The following is a 16,782-nucleotide window of genomic DNA, read 5'->3' as shown; positions in this document are numbered from 1 at the left end:
TGTTAAAAGGTCATTTCATACGCTGGGAGTCCTAAATTTTTTTTTTAAAGATTCATTACATACGACGAGAGTCGTCGGTAACGTTACTTTTTCATGATTATAAAATTTTATTTTATTTTATCACACATTTGTGAACAAGTCGTTAATTTTTACTTTTCCTATTAAAGACGAAAAGAATGTTTAATAAGTTACGAATACTTACCGAGGTGGTAATCGCAGGGATGTAGACAACACACTGACCGCAATCCCAACAACATCGCAAAATTTTATAAGGCTAAGCATCCGTCTAGACCGCCACCAGACGGTCATTTATATGCAAGTCACAATTCAAAAGTAACTGATATAGCCAGAAGTCAAAGGTTCTGTGTTACTATGAAATAGTAAAAATATTATCTTTTGGGCGTGGAGTATCTCTGTTTTCTTGTGTGTGTGTGTGTGTGTGTGTGTGTGTGTGTGTGTGTGTGTGTGTGTGTGTGTGTGTTTTCCACATCTTTTTATATTTTCATCTACATGTGATTAAACTTATTTGTGCCGTTCATTTCGTCTTTGTTGTTTCTTTCCAATCAATTACGTTGTGCACACTTCCATTTGCACCTGCAAATACATGTATATGCGCGCACGCACGGACACACACATTTTTTTTTCTTTTAATTCGCCACTAACCATATGTAGACACAGTCAAACACACATACAAACATACAACCTCGCGCACACACACACACATTACACACACTGCCCAAAGACTTGTACTTGGTAGGCAAATAGGTGTAGTATTTTTATCTCTGGTCTTAAAGTTCATCTTTTGTACTTAGAAAGGTCAGCATAGATGTTAGTATGTAAATTGAGGGCAGTGACATCCGTCTGCTTCACACCCGACACTTATATAAATCGGTGACATAAATTAAAATATTCCTATCACGTGGTCCATTAAAGGGAGTAGTTCACTAACGTCACACTAGTCCACGTCACGCCCCACCCTACTCGCCTCTCAAAACTCGAACACACCAGAAGGTTTTAAATAGTTAAAAGTTAAAATATAACCTATGCCCTCTTGTACCTGCGAAGAGCCAAAAATAAAGGACGGTTGGAGGGAGGGAAGGAGGCAAGAGTTATTTCCCCTATGAATATTGGTTGGCAAGTGTCTGGACATCGGTTTCTCATTGATGACTAGATGGATGTTACCGTTGTCTCTCAGACTAAAATGTATTAAGAGGTGTAGGAACTATATTAATACAATCACCTACACCTATTTTTATTTATCTTATTCATTATAGAAGGACGCGAAGATATGTCGAACACAGAGCGAGGACCAGGTATCAAGTTCACTCACCAGTGACCCAAGAACTGTGGAAGACACACAAGACGAGCTGAGTGGCGATGTGAAGCTCAATACAGACGATTTCATTTGCTCACAGACCGACTTTACTCATCGTGAGTTGTGCTTAATAGCTTCAGAATCACGTGACTGACATCCACAGTCTGCCTCCATAGTGTTCTGATGATAAACAGGGTATTTACATAAAAAGCCGCTGGGTCGTTGGGAGGAGAGGAGTTACAGACCTCACTTTTCTCGGGACTACCTTTATGTGAGGTGCACATCTCTTCTCCATTGCTGCTTTACCTTCCTCAGCCCTCCACAGAGTCAGGTACCCATTCCCGACAGCTGGGTGGTTCTCTGCTTACCACCGTAGGCATTACTAGTGCTGTAATCACACCCTTCTTATTGTATTTACATAGAGATATTTAAATTGATGCTGCACTCACTAACCTACTCTGATCCACCCCTTCCTCATGTGTTTACCCACTCTCTTCAACTCCCGCCAACGCTCTTTTTGTTCAAACCATCCATTTTGAAGACAGGACGGTATCAGCAGCTTCTTCAGTTCGAAACAGTTTCGATGGAGGCAAGGGAGACAAGGACACTGTTGACACGCCCCTGCCCATCCTGACTGACGTCAGTTAAACAGCGCGTGAAAGCTTCTCCACGACCCCTTCACTTGTGTCGAGTGTCCGACAATTAACCCCATAAACGCTGTAGGACCACCATCAATCGCAGGGCGGGGGACCAGCCACCACGGTCATGCTTCGACGATTTTATGTGAGAATGGCAGAAGCTACGAGTGATGGCTGTCACGTGACTACTCTAAAGCCGATAACTGACCAGAAATATGACGACTGGGGATGTAGACAGTGTATCCCGGATAATTTACCTTTTTGTTGAATATTTTCTGTATATTTGTAGTTAGGAACTCAGAAGCAAAGCAACGAGAAAGAACAAAAGTTTTGCTACAAAATGGGTCGTGAAGGGTACAGTATTGTAGAGAGAGAGAGAGAGGGAGCGGAGGAAAGATTCACACTTCACTGATTTCATTGACAAAACCAGACGCTAATAAATCACAAATACCTCAGCGTTAATCATCCATAACAATGGGAAACCGTCGAGCTTGAATTAGGGTGAAGATGAAGACGATAGAGAATGATGCCTGCTGTTTAAGCGCTTGCTCCGGGGTAAGAAATAAAGTAAGAGGGGTAGTCCAGGTAGATGTGAGGGGAAGGTGAGAGGATGGAGGGAGCGAAAAAAATCCAAAAAGGGGAGAATACTAAAGGTGGGAGCGTGGTTTGGTGTGGACAACTTCTTATTCTTCTTGTTCCTGGAGCATAGAGTCGGGTGTGGATAACTGCATCTCAGAAAATCCCTTTTCATTGCTTTGAACGATCCTGTGCCTAAAGCAACCTCAGAAGGTAGTCATTGACCACGAACCCCTGCTGACTGCTCCACAGAAGATCAGAGATGTGTCCAGTGGTGTAATCAAATTTAAAAGGGTATGGAAAAGGGGCTAAACTACCCAAAAATTGTGATTTTTCTTCCAAGTCATCGGCGTGCTTAAACTCTTCAATTTGTCTAGTTGCGCCAGGCTGTACCCGGCGCTAGAAATCATGGATGGATTCCCGAGATACGAACTGTTTGGATCAAAAGTAGCGAGAAAGTTTGACTATGGTATACAAGACCAAAAGTATGGTGATCCATCGCAAGAAAAATCGAAATCGACGAAGGATGACTTCTGGGATGGCGGAGGTTCTTCCCTGTATGACGACCTGCACACAGTCCATCTTCGAGAAAAGCCGGACTGGCTGGTGACCATGAGCCTCCCGGACATCGACGAGTTGTTTGGATTTTACTTTCGAAGAGTAAGTCTTTGTCATTGAGCACGTGACTGATTATTGGATTAATATTGACTACTGTTGCCTAACTTTTAAAATCTCTTTTAAAGTATTTTGTTTGGAAGACTAGCCACCCAGAACCTCTTATAATTATTAATAATTATTTTAATGAGGACAGCTTTGTTGGCCGTGTGAAGACACTATAATACAAAACTCATACAAATGCAAAATATCTTCATAAATATGTTTTTCCATGAGATTGTTTTGTCTGCCAATAGTAACACCACTTTATATAAAACATTCAAAATTTATTTTTATAAGCAACCACCTATATTCAGTTCATTACTCTATAGCTATACAGTCTCTCTCACAATTATTAAAAATCTGTACACATCCAACTTAAAAAAGAAAACAATATAACAACTGCTTGAAGATATACATATGTACACGCTCTAAAGCAAGCAATATGGAGATCAGTATTCACATGTGTGTCTATGTTTTAAATAATGTAGATGTATTCATCTGACTTGGTCGTTAATGACTGGCAAGGCGACATCGGAATGTCAATTGTGTTACATGAAAGTTTTGGCGATAAGCTTTACGATAACTGTCTCTGGGACATCACTTGCAATGACAACAGAAGAGAACAGGAAATCAAAGACTATAAACGGCAACAGGAAAAAAAGAACACGTAAAGATAAAAGAAATTAAGAAAGACGAGAACAATATTTTTTTGAAAGAAAGGTCGTTTTGTGACACTACACGTATCCCTCAGTTCTCGATGTATCTTATGTGATCTGCCGGGCAAAGACTTGCTGGGTAATAAATCATGACTTGCAAAACATTTCATGAAAGAGAAAAAAAGTTAGAACAAAGAAACCGCTGTGAATACAAGTCTGTATCGTGGGATCAGAACCACATCCGGCAGAATAGAATAAAGAGGACACCATAGGACATTGTTACTGTCTTCAGATGGCCGGGAAGAACATCTTGAGTTAGTGACAAGTAGAGTAGATATACATACCTTATCACATAATAATAACCTATGTAAGTGTTATTTCTTTTAAGTAAAATTTATTTTATATAAAGTTTATCTTTTTTACATGATCTTCTGGGTCAAGTATTCTTCCTAATATGTTCGATATTACTAATTTACAAATATACTACAAAATCTTTTTCTATTTCTCTTTGTTTGTGTGTGTGTGCGTGTGTGTATCCCTGACGATGTATTATGAATGTACAACTAATATGTAAAGCTAACAGCACTATTCATACAGTAGCAGGAATGTCAAAGTATTTGTATCACGTGACACAAACCCTTCTGTCTGTGGTTCTTCAGTCTTACGATGACTACAGGACTACTGGACTCGCAAAGAGAGACCTCGCCCTCCAGGAAGTGAGTGGTTGTGACAGTTCAGAGTGTTCACTTAAGAGAGATTCTGACAGGCGGCGGAAAACGCTGGCCTGTCTGGTGCTTGGGATCGGAGCTCTAGGAATCCTGGCCGGGATCATCGCTGTCATTTTCATCATGATCATCAGCCGACCCCCTGACCCAAGTAAGCCAATACCTTAATCGCTGATTAAAGCGCGTGATCATCAAAATATATGTAAACGATGTTCCGAAGTAAATAAAATAAAATAAAACACAGAAATGGACTGGGCGGGGGATGTTTCTGTTTTGGTTTGAGAAACTGCTTATTTACAGTAAACTATTTTGTTTCTTGTTTCAGTCACCGGAGGCTACGTGAACATAACAAACCCGTCACACGAAAGAAACTACACGATACCCAGACCATCACATGACAGTGAGCTTTACTCACTCACCCAGCTTTCAGCTCTGGGTACAAATACAGGACACAGTGGTGTCACCAGCACCGCCACCCTCATGTTTCCACAACAATTTCCCACAAAAGTTTTAGTCACAAACAACTATCCCAATCTCGGATCTCACACAGCGACCTCTGCATTCACAAGCACTGCTTTGCTAGGTAGGATGGACCCGTTACTATGGACATCACCACCATCATCTCTTACCAAAACAACCTCAAGTTTCTCTGAAACTAGAATCCCAGAGTTTTTGTCCACACTACAAACTTCGTGGTTATCACTTGAGACAGGGTTTGCAACGACTACATTGGTAACCCCGAAAATAGGAAACACAGTTGATACATTGTTACCTCCGGGAATAAGTAATACAATTATTACTTCGGTAGCACCATCTGAAGGAAATGCAAATACCACATTAGCAACAACAACAGCAACTACAACAGGATATGCATTAAACATTTCATCAATAGTAAAAGCAATAATATTATATCCAGAAGATAATACAATTATAACATCTGCAAAACTAGTGTCGGAAAATACAGCCATCACATCGACAACAACTCCTACAGCAAACACAGTGAGGACATCAATGCCACTAGCGACAGACAACAAACACATTTCTTCGGTGATGGCAAATACAATATTTACATCGCCATCACTGACAACAGGAAATATTATGGTAATGTCCGGTTCAAAGGCAACAAAAAACACAAATATTATTTCAATGTCACAAGTAACAGAAAATACACTTATGTCATCGATGCAAAAGGTAACAGAAAATACAGTCCCCATATCGGTACCAAGAACAGCTGTCAATACAATCGTTACCTTGGCAACACCATTATCAGGAGATGGTAGCGTGACGTCATCACGACTGCCAACAGGAAATGGAATAGGTACATCAACACCATCAACAACACCAAAAACAACCGCTACATCTGCAGCACAAACGTCTCTCGTCACATCAACCTCAGTTGGCGGAAATTCGTTTGGGTTTTCTCCCCTGACGACTGTTGTTCCTAGCAACACACCAGCCTACACCACGCCGACACCAGCTCGGACTGCGACACCAGCAACTGTAACACTACCCGTAACATTGTTGTCTTCTGATCCGAGTATCTCTGGAGGAATATTCTCTAATTCAGGTTATCCTGGAGGGATGTCTTCTAATTCGAACTTATTTGGAAAAATCTCTCCCATCTCTACTGCAGTACACACAGGGTTACCTGCCGCTGCTACAGTGACGTCATCAGTGTCTGTTACCTGGAGTACGGTAGTAGATGGCTTCTCAGGTAAGAGTGATGTGGTGCGAACCTTGTCTGGTGTGACAAGCAGCTCCATCACGACGGGCACCGCGACCCAGAGACCAGACACCTCAACGGTGGCCGCAAAGACGACAACTGCTACTTCAGGCTCGCCGAGCCTGTCCTCCCAAATGACGACGACACCATCCATCGTCACTACTGCGACTACAGGGACTGTAACGCCACCTACGTCACCACCCGTAACACTGCCGTCCGCGGCTTCGGCTACAGCAATGTTGACTACAGGATTACAACAAACAACAACAAGGACAGACTTGTTTACTCCTACGCCAATGCTTTTTACGGCAGGTGTGAAAATAGTGTCACTGGCTCCTAGTACACCTGGAATTGCTGCTACACCTGTTGTTACAACCGTTTTACCTAGCACTGCTGTTTCATCTGTCGTCACAGTTGTATCTAAAGATAGGGTTACACCTGCCGCTACAGCAACATCTACCATAACAATTACTGCCCCCACCGTTGCCCCGACGACAAAAGCAGCAGGTGCAACATCCACTTTCATGACGACACCAGCTCCGATATTTCAATCTACAGCAATATCTGCTACAGCCACAACTACCACGACAACAGCTGTACTACCTACATCGCAGACGTCGAAGTCTGTGACAACATCAGTACCTTTCATCAGCTCTACTGCAGTAAGAGCGACGTCTTCAATGTCCTCGGTCACACCATCAAGACCTGCTTCTACAGCTGGGAGCCTGGCAACCACTGTCCTCTCGTCGTCATCCAGCCTCGGTCTTCACACAACTGTTTCTGCCTCTTTGTTGCCATCGACGACTTCAGAGACGATGAAAGTCAGTGACCCTGCTACACGTTTGCTAACCACAACTACTTCAACACCTCGGTTAGTTCCTGTTAGTACAAACATCATCACCACTTCCACAGCTACAACTAATGGAATACGACAAACAATGACGCTGACCACATCACATACATCCATCGCTGCTTCGACTACCACCACTATCGCTTCCACCACCACCACCACCACTCCTACAACTATTACAGCTCCGACTATTTCTCCAAGTCGTACAACTCCTCCAAGTACATCAAATCCTACGATGTTTCCTTCCCTGTTATCAACAATGCCGACTTTGACTACAAGTTTAGCGCTGACATCAACTGCAGCATCTACAACCAAGCTAACTGTTCCAACTGTAGTGTCGAGAACCTCCAGCAGTGTCAGCACAACATTCACCACTGCTGTAGTCGTGACGACTAGAATTTCCTCGTCCCCTCCGACAACATCATTGACACCAAGCCCCTCGTCAGTGTTTTTGAAGACTACGTCAGTGACAACGCCTGCCTCTAGTCTCCTGACATCCACAACAACTTTGATGACTACATCAACCACTACTCCACCGAAGAGTGGTGAGTATGTCGGAGTGTCCGTGTTGAAGGAAAAATAAAATCTGGCATGAACCTCTCTTGTCAGTAGGGTGGGTGGATAAGTGGGATAAGAAAAAAACAATGTAATATTTATAGCAACAACCACCGCCACCCTTCCCACGAACTTCAATTAATCTCAAACATTTTTTTCTCTCGATATTTCCTCCACACAGAAATCCTTTTTATGGATTCGGTGCTTGAGCTGTACAAGCCCGGCAAGCTGAGCTGCACTCACATCGGCAACGACTGGTCCTTCGTGGTGCTCCTCCGGAACGACACGGACACCATAGCCGGGTACCAGAACGTCTTCGGGTGCACGCAGATGGTCGGGTGCAACACTTTCCTCGCCAATATGGACCTGGAGGACACCCAAGTGGGGTTCAACAACACCTTCACACTGATCTTCAACAATGTCTCGTGTTCTGACCAGCGCTTGTACACGTGTCAGGAGGTCATCGTGGGTCTCACAGCCAGCGCTTTCGTCAAGGTGGAAGGTGAGAGGATGACAGTCCACATCATACACACTTCATTAATAGAATTTTGGTAACTGGACCATACCAGTCTTCGTTTTTGTTTCAAAGTTTTCTAATGAGACATCTTTTATACTTCAGAGGTATACGGCCAATCAAAATTAATCTTTCTGTTTGTCTCATCCAGTTCCTAAAAGTCTCCAGAGACTGGACATTTCTGTGCCTCAGACCATCAGCAGCGCAACTCCAACAACGGTTTCGTGTTCTGCCCGAGTGGAGGCTGAGAGCGGATCTGTGTTCTGGGAAATCGCAGACCCTGGGAGCTCCACCTTTGTTCACATAGTCCTCAGTGGGGCTTCCAGAACCGAGGCTGTGTTTGACGAGTGCTTGCGTGACGTCACTCTGAGGGCTCGACACACTTTCAGTGCTTCTCAGAATGGAGCAAAACTTCGTTGCAGGACAATATTTCCAGAATCACTTTCGCCAGAGGTCGTCTTAAATATAGTTTGATGGCAGTTCATTCCGAAAGTATTTTCGAAGAAGAAGCAAGCATGATAGACTCACAGAATAAATTTTTGTACTTCTATTTGAGATAAAGGAAAAAGGACTTTGCACCTGCGAAACTAAAGTGAAAATGGTGATTTGATGACTTGATGACTGTGGTTTTTGTTGATAATACCTAAATGGTTTTCTCATATGCGAGAGTTGTATAATAAAATCGGAATTCATAGAAAAACTGCTAGTGGCGAGAAAAGATGAAGTGCCTGATGCAGACTAGAGGATTGCCAGAAGAGAATAATAAAGACTGAGTTCTGTTGATACAGAGGGAATACGGATGAGACTTTGATATGGTGACTTTTATCTTCCTTGGTGTCACCTACGTGTCATTGAATCACTTTTTCTCTCAGGTATTAAATGTAGCAGCGACTTGTATATATATATATTTGCTTGTAACCTCATGTCTCAATTATTCCTACACTCACTTCTTTATGTGTGCCTCATGCATTAAAAAGTTCATAAAATCAGAATTTTTAATGTGGTAATTTTCTTCACTTTCCGGATACCACGTATCAACAAGTCTTCCTTCTTTTTTTTTTCTTTTTTTTTTTTTTCTCTTCAGTGTCTGCTTAGTCTGAGGAACCAATCATTTTAATCACGAGTCATCGTTAGTAAGTAATCTAATGTTTGGAAGGTATCCCTTATCCTTACTATTCTTGATCACGTGTTAGCATGTGAGTTCTGACTTGCAGTCTGGCTTTATTGTCTCCTCTCACCCATTTCTCTTTCTTGCTTGTCTCCCATGTATCAGGGACTAGGCATGCACTACCTAACCTCCTCCCTTACTCCGTGTGTAACAGGGGATGTCTCCCCCATGATTTCCCTTGTCCTCGTGTACCAGACGGAGGTCTCCATACACCCAACACGCACGCCCGCCATGTATCAACCAATCTCCACCATGCACAGCCTGGAGGCCATTTCTATTTTTTCTTGTGTCGACTCTCTGAACCTTTATTGTCATGATCGTGACGACAAGTCGTAAACGACTCCTCGCCGTTATCTAGCGAGGATATCTTCGCCAGCTGTGCCAGAGGTTGTCGCAGTCCTCGCGGCGGCAAACGCAGTGACCTTACCTTTGACCTCAGGTAGCTGCTACACATTTCTTTTCCCCGCAGGACCGAGACCCGAACACTCCACCTGTCCCTTCCCTCTCTCCACACCTCACAGGTAAAGCTGGGAGGGTTGACTCGTCCCTCCATCCGTCTTTGACAGATTTAGCGTGTATTTGCATTCAGTGGGTGAGGTAGAAGAACAGGAAGTTCAAAGGACAGAAGCTTTGTGGAATATAAAGATAAGACTTACAAAAATGTGTTAAGCCCTAACAGTTGGCCTGAGGTAAAGTGAGGGAAAGGAAAGTGGTTGTACTTTTCCGTGAAGACAGAAAGTGTCATTTCTCCACTCCCTGTGATTGCTCGGTTTGCTTGATGGATGGCTAATTTTTTTATTTGTAACCAACAGACTCATTAATATTCTGCACTGCAAATGGCAGTTATTTTTAACTCAAATTATGTTTATGATACATAATCACGTACAGTCCTCGTATAATAGAAATCCAAATGTCAAATTATTTGTACAAAAGTACTCAACTGTATCATAACACAATAAAATTTAAAAACTCCTCATCATTGTGTTTCTTTTTAATTTTTGTTGAATTTGACTTACATAAGTTTATAAACTGTTTTAAAAATGCAGTTCGAGAAAAAAGTGATAATATATGTGACAATATATGTACACATAATATATGTGACAATTTATAAGTGTGTGTGTGTGCTATTCAATTTAACACCGATCCTAATCAAGATGTGTATAAATACTCATTTCGTCCTCAGGAAGTTAATAAGTCCAGGAAGGTTGCAGACCATTTTATTCCAGACGTGAAGACAGATCGTCATCACGGATGACTTTAAACAACAGAAGTACTTGATGACACCCTCATCACACTCTTACAACAAATGTCTCCCTCCTTCTCTACACTGACCTCAGCTGTGTAAACACTTTAATGATGAGACCTTCTTGCACTCCTTTGCCAGACTTCTATACTGTACCACAGTGCGAGGTACAGCAAGACACACATGCAAGCAGTCAAGTGGACACGTAGACAAACATGATTACCACTGACAACTCAAGAAAAAAAAATGTGATAAAAAAACTAGGGGTAGCTACACTGCAACACCTTTCCACCTTCTAACCTTCTCCCTTCCCTCCTTTGCCGATAACGCACTCTAGAACCGGTCTTTAGTTTTTAATTTCTTGTTTGCTTTTCCTGTAGCCGACATGCGATTGAAGTCCAGCACAGATAAGAAATAAGAATAAAATTAAGAGATAAGAAATATTTAACAGCAGGACTTGACCCTCAGGACCGTCAGCTCCAATATCTCCGTGCAGAAGATTGTGCAGGTATCGCCGGGACCCAGGGACAGGTGAGGTGGGTGTTATCAAGGTGTGTTACCTGGCAGGTGTACAAAGGTGATATTTTGAGGCTTGTGAGCCGGGAGAACAGGAACAGAACAGATACAGGTAGCACAACCATGTTACACCTGCAGACATGCGCGTGAAAACGTTTCTCCCAGCGAGTAAGTAGTCGTGGATTATCTATGTGTGTATCGTAAATGTGTCGGTTTTTATTTGTTTTTTCTGATTTTATTTTATTAACTCTTTCTTTTCTGTACACAGTCTCTTTTGTTCTTCTTTGCGTCAATTTCTTCTTCGACTTAAAAAACGATTTTAATTGAAGAAAACTAAGACTTCTACTTCTACAATATTTCTTCCTTTAACTAAGCTCGTGCCGATACCTATCTAGGGGTGTAAATATATATTAACAACCAATAGAACAAGTACGTTTGAGACCAACAGCGAAATAAAAAATATTTACATTGTCGAATATCAAGCTACACTCTTAGTCTCAAAACATTAAGACAGAAGAAAGCATAAAAATGAACTTTTTATTCCTTGATTGCGGATACGCATTTCGGGATTAATCTTGCCAATCATATGAGTGCAGTTCAGTATATCCTAAGATAAATTCTTAAGCAATATGAAGGCATTAATTCATTTTTTATTACTGTAAGATACACTACTCGTAAAATAATTTAAAAAGTTAAATATGTGATATACTACTCGTTCCATAGTTCAACTTAAATATTAAGTTTTCTTTCATGCCGTGAAAATACAGTCCATGCTTATAACCACGAATTGTTACGGAAATGATTTCTTTTTATTTATTATATTTATTTTTTTTTTGTTGTTCATTTATTGTCGATATCTTTCTTTGATCTACTTCCGCTTGGAGTCACGTGTAAAGTGATGTCAGACATGGGGATCAGGCGGCTCCACCTCTGCCCAGCAATAACCGTTGTCCTCTTGATGTGTCTGGTCATCTACCTGGCGGATCTCTTCCACAATAACTGCAGGTATGGAGGTGAGTCAAAGATCCTGCCGACTACACGACAAACATAGGGTTGGGATGCTCTCCCTTTCCCCCCCATTTCCCCTCTCACACACTTTGGGGGAGGGGAGGAGCTGAGTGGTTTGAACGCTGACGTCTGAACATAGAGATACATTAGTTCAACGCCGGGGTGGAGTAGCAAAACTTACCTGTGGAATGTTGAGTAAGCTTTGTCGGCGAGAGAATGGGTGTCGTTCTCACGAAGTGTTGGCATGGAGGTACATGGTGGCTGTAATACTTCTCTCCCCTGCGATGAAAAGGTTCGCGAACAATCTTTACTTTTTCTGTCTCTTCCAAGACTCGTGCGTGTCAGTAAAGATTCATAAACATTCCCCTGCACTTTGTTACCTCTAGTCCATCTTGTTGGTGACCTTTACACTTGTCATGGCTACTTTAGAGATGTCAGTTAATTTATATTCCCAGTGTGGACTTTTAAACTCCCCCGTAATTTTGTCAACGCCACGTTTAGCTTATCGGCTATGGACGTGCCCCTATACTGAAAAATTGCGATTTCATAGATAAAAATTGCTGGGGACATTCTGATTTGTATGTTTGTTTAGTATCTGAAGTCATTTATAACCACTGAAGTTACAAATAAGAAATAACAACTTTGATTCTGACTAGCTGGTTCAGCTTAGATAAATCAGCATTTAGTAGTTCTAAAAGAAAACATTTTATCAAAGATCACATATTTCTTTCTAAGTCTGTTTTTAGCTCTCCTTGATTTTTTTTAATTAAAAATGTTTCTTTTGTTAGAATTTTTAACTATTTATTATAGCCATCCATCACTGACACCTTAAATATTTTTTTTTCATATCTGCTTCTCCTGTTGTCTTCTTTCGATCATCCAATGCCCTACCAAGATGCAGTGAACAAAGCTGACATTCGAGACCCTTCGTTGTCAGTCGTGGCGAGTGCAGCAAAGAAATTGCTAGACGAGCATCCTCTCCTCGTCACGGTCATCAACCACGCCTACCTGCCGTTGATGTACAACTGGATGTGTCACACAAAGCGTTTTCAAGGTCTACACGACAGACTGCTGGTGTTGGCCGAGGACAAGCAATCTCTGGCACAGTTCACCCAGAGATGGCCTGGGGTCCGTTCCATGACCATCAACTCTCAGCGGTTCAGTCTCGGTGGTCAGCTGCCGTTCAACACTGTGGGCTACGTTCGCATGATGGTGCTTCGAACCGAGGTTCTCAATGAACTGGTGCAAAGTAACCTGCCGTTCGTTCTGTTCGAAACGGATTTTGTCTGGCTGAGGAACCCGGTTCCAGATTTCCTTGAGCTGGCTTTCAAAGAAGAGTTGGACTTGGTCGGATCGAAATCAGCCGTAGAGGACCAAATCATGTGCGGAGGATTCATTTATTTTCGGAACACAGAGCACACGCGCCTTCTCTGGGCGGAAGTGACGCGTAAGATGCACTCTTTGGAGGACAGAATGAAATTCTTGAAAGACAATGAGTCTGCACCGAAGAAGGAAAATGAACAGCGGTACCTCAACGCTCTTCTAGCGGTGAGTTTCTCAAACTCATATTTTTGTAATTCAAACACCTTTGAATGGGAGCTCACACCTTGAATATCTGACAAATGTTTGTTCATTAATGTACATTTTAATTTTTTTCATTTTAGTTCATTTCTGGGTTACAGGTGAATTACGAAGGTGTTCGCTATGGCTTAGTGGATTACAACACGAGTGTCGTCGACGGCAAATGGTACACCAACAAGATTCTTAGGAGACGAACCTCTCCTAAAGCCATACACAACAACTTCTTGACGACCACGAGGGAGAAAATAATCCGCTTCAAAGCGTTTGGCCAGTGGTTCCTCAAATCAGACGACAGTTGTGACGACGAAAAACTACAGCATCATCCGTTTGTTGACTGATGATGGACTTCGCTTGATGTGTGATAGATGTGTGTGTATGTGTGTTTGTGTGTGTTTATATGTGTGTGTGCTCGCATGCTGCTGTGCTTGAATGGATGCGGGAGGACAGGGAGAGGGCAAAAGTGACCACATGGGTCATGATGATCCTGTTATTCCGAGTTCGGTAAACACCTTCTCAAAGCTGTGGCACAACAAACACGAATGATACAAATTAAAGGAAACAAAGCACGTGACTCGCGAGATAATTTTGCATGCTTTTATTTTTCGACAACTCTAGAGCCAAAAATGAGACCTCTTACCGTTCTTGTCTCCCCTTGACTGTTATCACTGTCTTACCGCCCCTGCTTCATCTTACTGAGGTATGTAATGGTTGTCACTCATTCTCTCGCTCACTCACAAACTCGCTTATTTGTTTGTTCATTTAGTCCTTTTTTTTCTTCAATTTTCACTGTACTTTTATTCTTTTGTCTTTCCTACCAACCTGGGTTCCAGATGAAAAGAAGATAAAATAACGGGTGTTTTTCACTAGTATGTGTGCATGTAGTGTTTTATATATATATAGTGAGATAGACATAGAGAAGTGAAGATGAAGAGAAAAAGGCAGAAAAATATGTGAACATGTTTCTGCGAAAACTGTAAAAAAAAATTTGGATATGAGATGGGATACAATGTCTACATTTTTAAAACCCTGGGGCACTTTCCGATTGCGTCGCCATTCGCACGAAGGAGCAGATCGTGGAAAAGTTATTAATAGATTCACAACTACCGTCTCTTAAAGTTCAAAATCCAAGTCCACGGAGCTACTTTCTCTCTGATCCTTTCCAGACGACAAGACAGTGCAGAACAGTCGACTCGTTCCTACTTAGGAAACCAGGTACCACGTGCTATGTGGTCGAAAAGAGGGGACCGAGGGGCCTCAAGACAGGGTCACGTGGTCTTCACATCCCTAGGATGTCGCTGAGAGCCTCCGCACCTCCGCGAGTGGCGAGCGATGGCTGTCGGGCAAGTTGCAGCCGCTTGGATCGGAAGCGATCGGCGATTTCCGGAAGTAGCCGACGACTGACTCTGGAAACATCGTCGCAGGAGACGCAGACACACTCTTCAATCCGACGGTACAGGAGAATGATGGACGGACGGCCATCTAGACTGAGCAGTTCTGCCTATAACAAAATAAGAATAGTCTGTATGCATGAATGATGATGATGATGATGATGATGATGATGATGATGATGATGATGATGATGATGATGATGATGATGATGATGATGATGATGATGATGATGATGAAATCACAAAGAAGGATAACGATTGCCGTACCTCATGGAGACTGGTGTTGTCGATGCCGCAGCAGCACGTGGAGTAGTGCCGGCGGAACATGCTCAGGTGCGACGCGTTGACCGACACGACAGGGGAGATCACCGAAGACACCGTCTCGCGGCACTCGTTGGTATGAATGGGGTACGTGATGTACCCGGGCACCGTGAAGTGGATGGACTTGTGCGCCTTGACGCACTCACCCGAAGCCATGGAGGTGTGGCTGAAGACGGTCATGCACAGCAAGACACAGGGACCCGGCAACCGCACGAGTCTCATCCTCTGACGAGGGCAGATAAAATAAAGGCTTTCATTTTAAATTGAATTTTTTTAGGGTTTTTATCTTTTTGAGCAATGCTGCACACTAGTATAAATAAAATATCCTCTTGTGCCAACTAAACATTTTGATTAACAGAAATAATTTAAAGCGAGAAATACTTGTCGATCTAGTAAAGGTCTTCATATGTTGTTTCTTATGATTTTATGTACTTTACTATAAAAAAATTAGTTATTTTATTTTTTTAGAAGTTAAACAGCACAGAGTTTATTTACTCGAAAATTAAAAAAAATAGTCTTACTGAGATCACCTGGCTGGAGCGGTGTTGTCGGTGTTCAGTGAAGCGAGAAGTGGAGGACAGAAGACGTGCAGCAACTGTTCTTCACCTTAGATGTTTCCAACCATTCCTGTCTACTCCGATGAAAGATCTGCGCCGGTCCTTCTTCTTTCCTTACTTTTATACTTATGCATGGGTATACGTGAATGTTCGTGTGTAGTTTCGGGTGTGTGTGCGAGTGTGTGTCTGTTCTGTTGGCGTGTATATGTTTGTGTGTGTGAGTGTGAGAGAGAGAGACCTCACTTGACTCCCTCCAGACATCCCTACAGTCAACTCCTAGCCCATCAGTTATCCTCTGTCGTTGGCAAGGAGAGACTACTTATTACCAAATCGTTGGCAACTCAAGAACCGATGTTTGGAGGACTGCAAGATGGCGCCACGTGTGCGGCTGCTGCTGCTGCGTGTTTCCGGACCCCGCCCAGAGGGCAGCTGGATGCAAGACTCAGACACCATCATCACCCGCAGTAACAGTAACCAGGTAGCACATGGGTCCCTCCAATCAAATCTTTAGGATTAGAAATTCTGCCCGTTCTCTTTTTCTTTCTGTCTCGGGAAAGCCATACCTGTGCATAAGCTCTGTTTGCCACCGTCACTTTCTGCGTGAATTTAAGAGAAATAAGGTATGAAAGAAATTCTTTTATTGTGATGAAATTGATTTTTATGATAAAACAGAATGTAATATATTTGCAAAGTAATTGTCTATTTTTTTAAACGATCATTAATCATCGTATTTTTACCGTCTTTACCATTCTATCTGCAAGAAAATGATGAAGCACAGCCATCAGTTCTCG

The 16,782-nt window shown here is 42.4% G+C and overlaps 3 protein-coding genes across 6 annotated transcripts; 2 read left to right on the top strand and 1 right to left on the bottom strand.

The window, feature by feature from the left end:
• Nucleotides 1-2,065: 2,065 nt before the first annotated feature.
• LOC112555930 (mucin-5AC-like) lies at nt 2,066-10,341 on the top strand. The gene is made up of 5 exons (XM_025224543.1): nt 2,066-3,189; nt 4,502-4,718; nt 4,893-7,685; nt 7,877-8,197; nt 8,361-10,341. Exons 1-5 carry the CDS (start codon nt 2,938-2,940, stop codon nt 8,681-8,683), a joined length of 3,906 nt encoding a protein of 1,301 aa, XP_025080328.1. The 5' UTR covers nt 2,066-2,937; the 3' UTR covers nt 8,684-10,341.
• Nucleotides 10,342-11,147: 806 nt separating this feature from the next.
• On the top strand, nt 11,148-14,101 carry LOC112555917 (UDP-D-xylose:L-fucose alpha-1,3-D-xylosyltransferase MGP4-like). Of its 3 annotated transcripts, none has more exons than XM_025224501.1 (4): nt 11,148-11,304; nt 12,021-12,149; nt 13,046-13,692; nt 13,827-14,101. In XM_025224501.1, exons 1-4 carry the CDS (start codon nt 11,277-11,279, stop codon nt 14,061-14,063), a joined length of 1,041 nt encoding a protein of 346 aa, XP_025080286.1. In that variant the 5' UTR covers nt 11,148-11,276; the 3' UTR covers nt 14,064-14,101. The 3 variants fall into 3 exon arrangements, with proteins under 3 accessions (XP_025080286.1, XP_025080285.1, XP_025080287.1); XM_025224500.1 differs by having other exon boundaries at nt 11,149-11,304; nt 13,040-13,692; XM_025224502.1 differs by having other exon boundaries at nt 11,150-12,149; nt 13,040-13,692.
• Nucleotides 14,102-14,964: 863 nt separating this feature from the next.
• On the bottom strand, nt 14,965-16,761 carry LOC112555918. Of its 2 annotated transcripts, none has more exons than XM_025224504.1 (3): nt 15,965-16,761; nt 15,381-15,659; nt 14,965-15,223 (listed from the first exon to the last, which is right to left on the bottom strand). In XM_025224504.1, exons 2-3 carry the CDS (start codon nt 15,654-15,656, stop codon nt 15,002-15,004), a joined length of 498 nt encoding a protein of 165 aa, XP_025080289.1. In that variant the 5' UTR covers nt 15,657-15,659; nt 15,965-16,761; the 3' UTR covers nt 14,965-15,001. The 2 variants fall into 2 exon arrangements, with proteins under 2 accessions (XP_025080289.1, XP_025080288.1); XM_025224503.1 differs by having other exon boundaries at nt 15,956-16,760.
• Nucleotides 16,762-16,782: the final 21 nt, after the last annotated feature.

Source organism: Pomacea canaliculata, linkage group LG14, assembly GCF_003073045.1.
Source record: "Pomacea canaliculata isolate SZHN2017 linkage group LG14, ASM307304v1, whole genome shotgun sequence".
In the NCBI taxonomy this organism is placed as follows: domain Eukaryota; kingdom Metazoa; phylum Mollusca; class Gastropoda; order Architaenioglossa; family Ampullariidae; genus Pomacea; species Pomacea canaliculata.
Note: the sequence above shows the minus strand (reverse complement) of the source record. Positions and strands in the feature narration are given on the sequence as shown.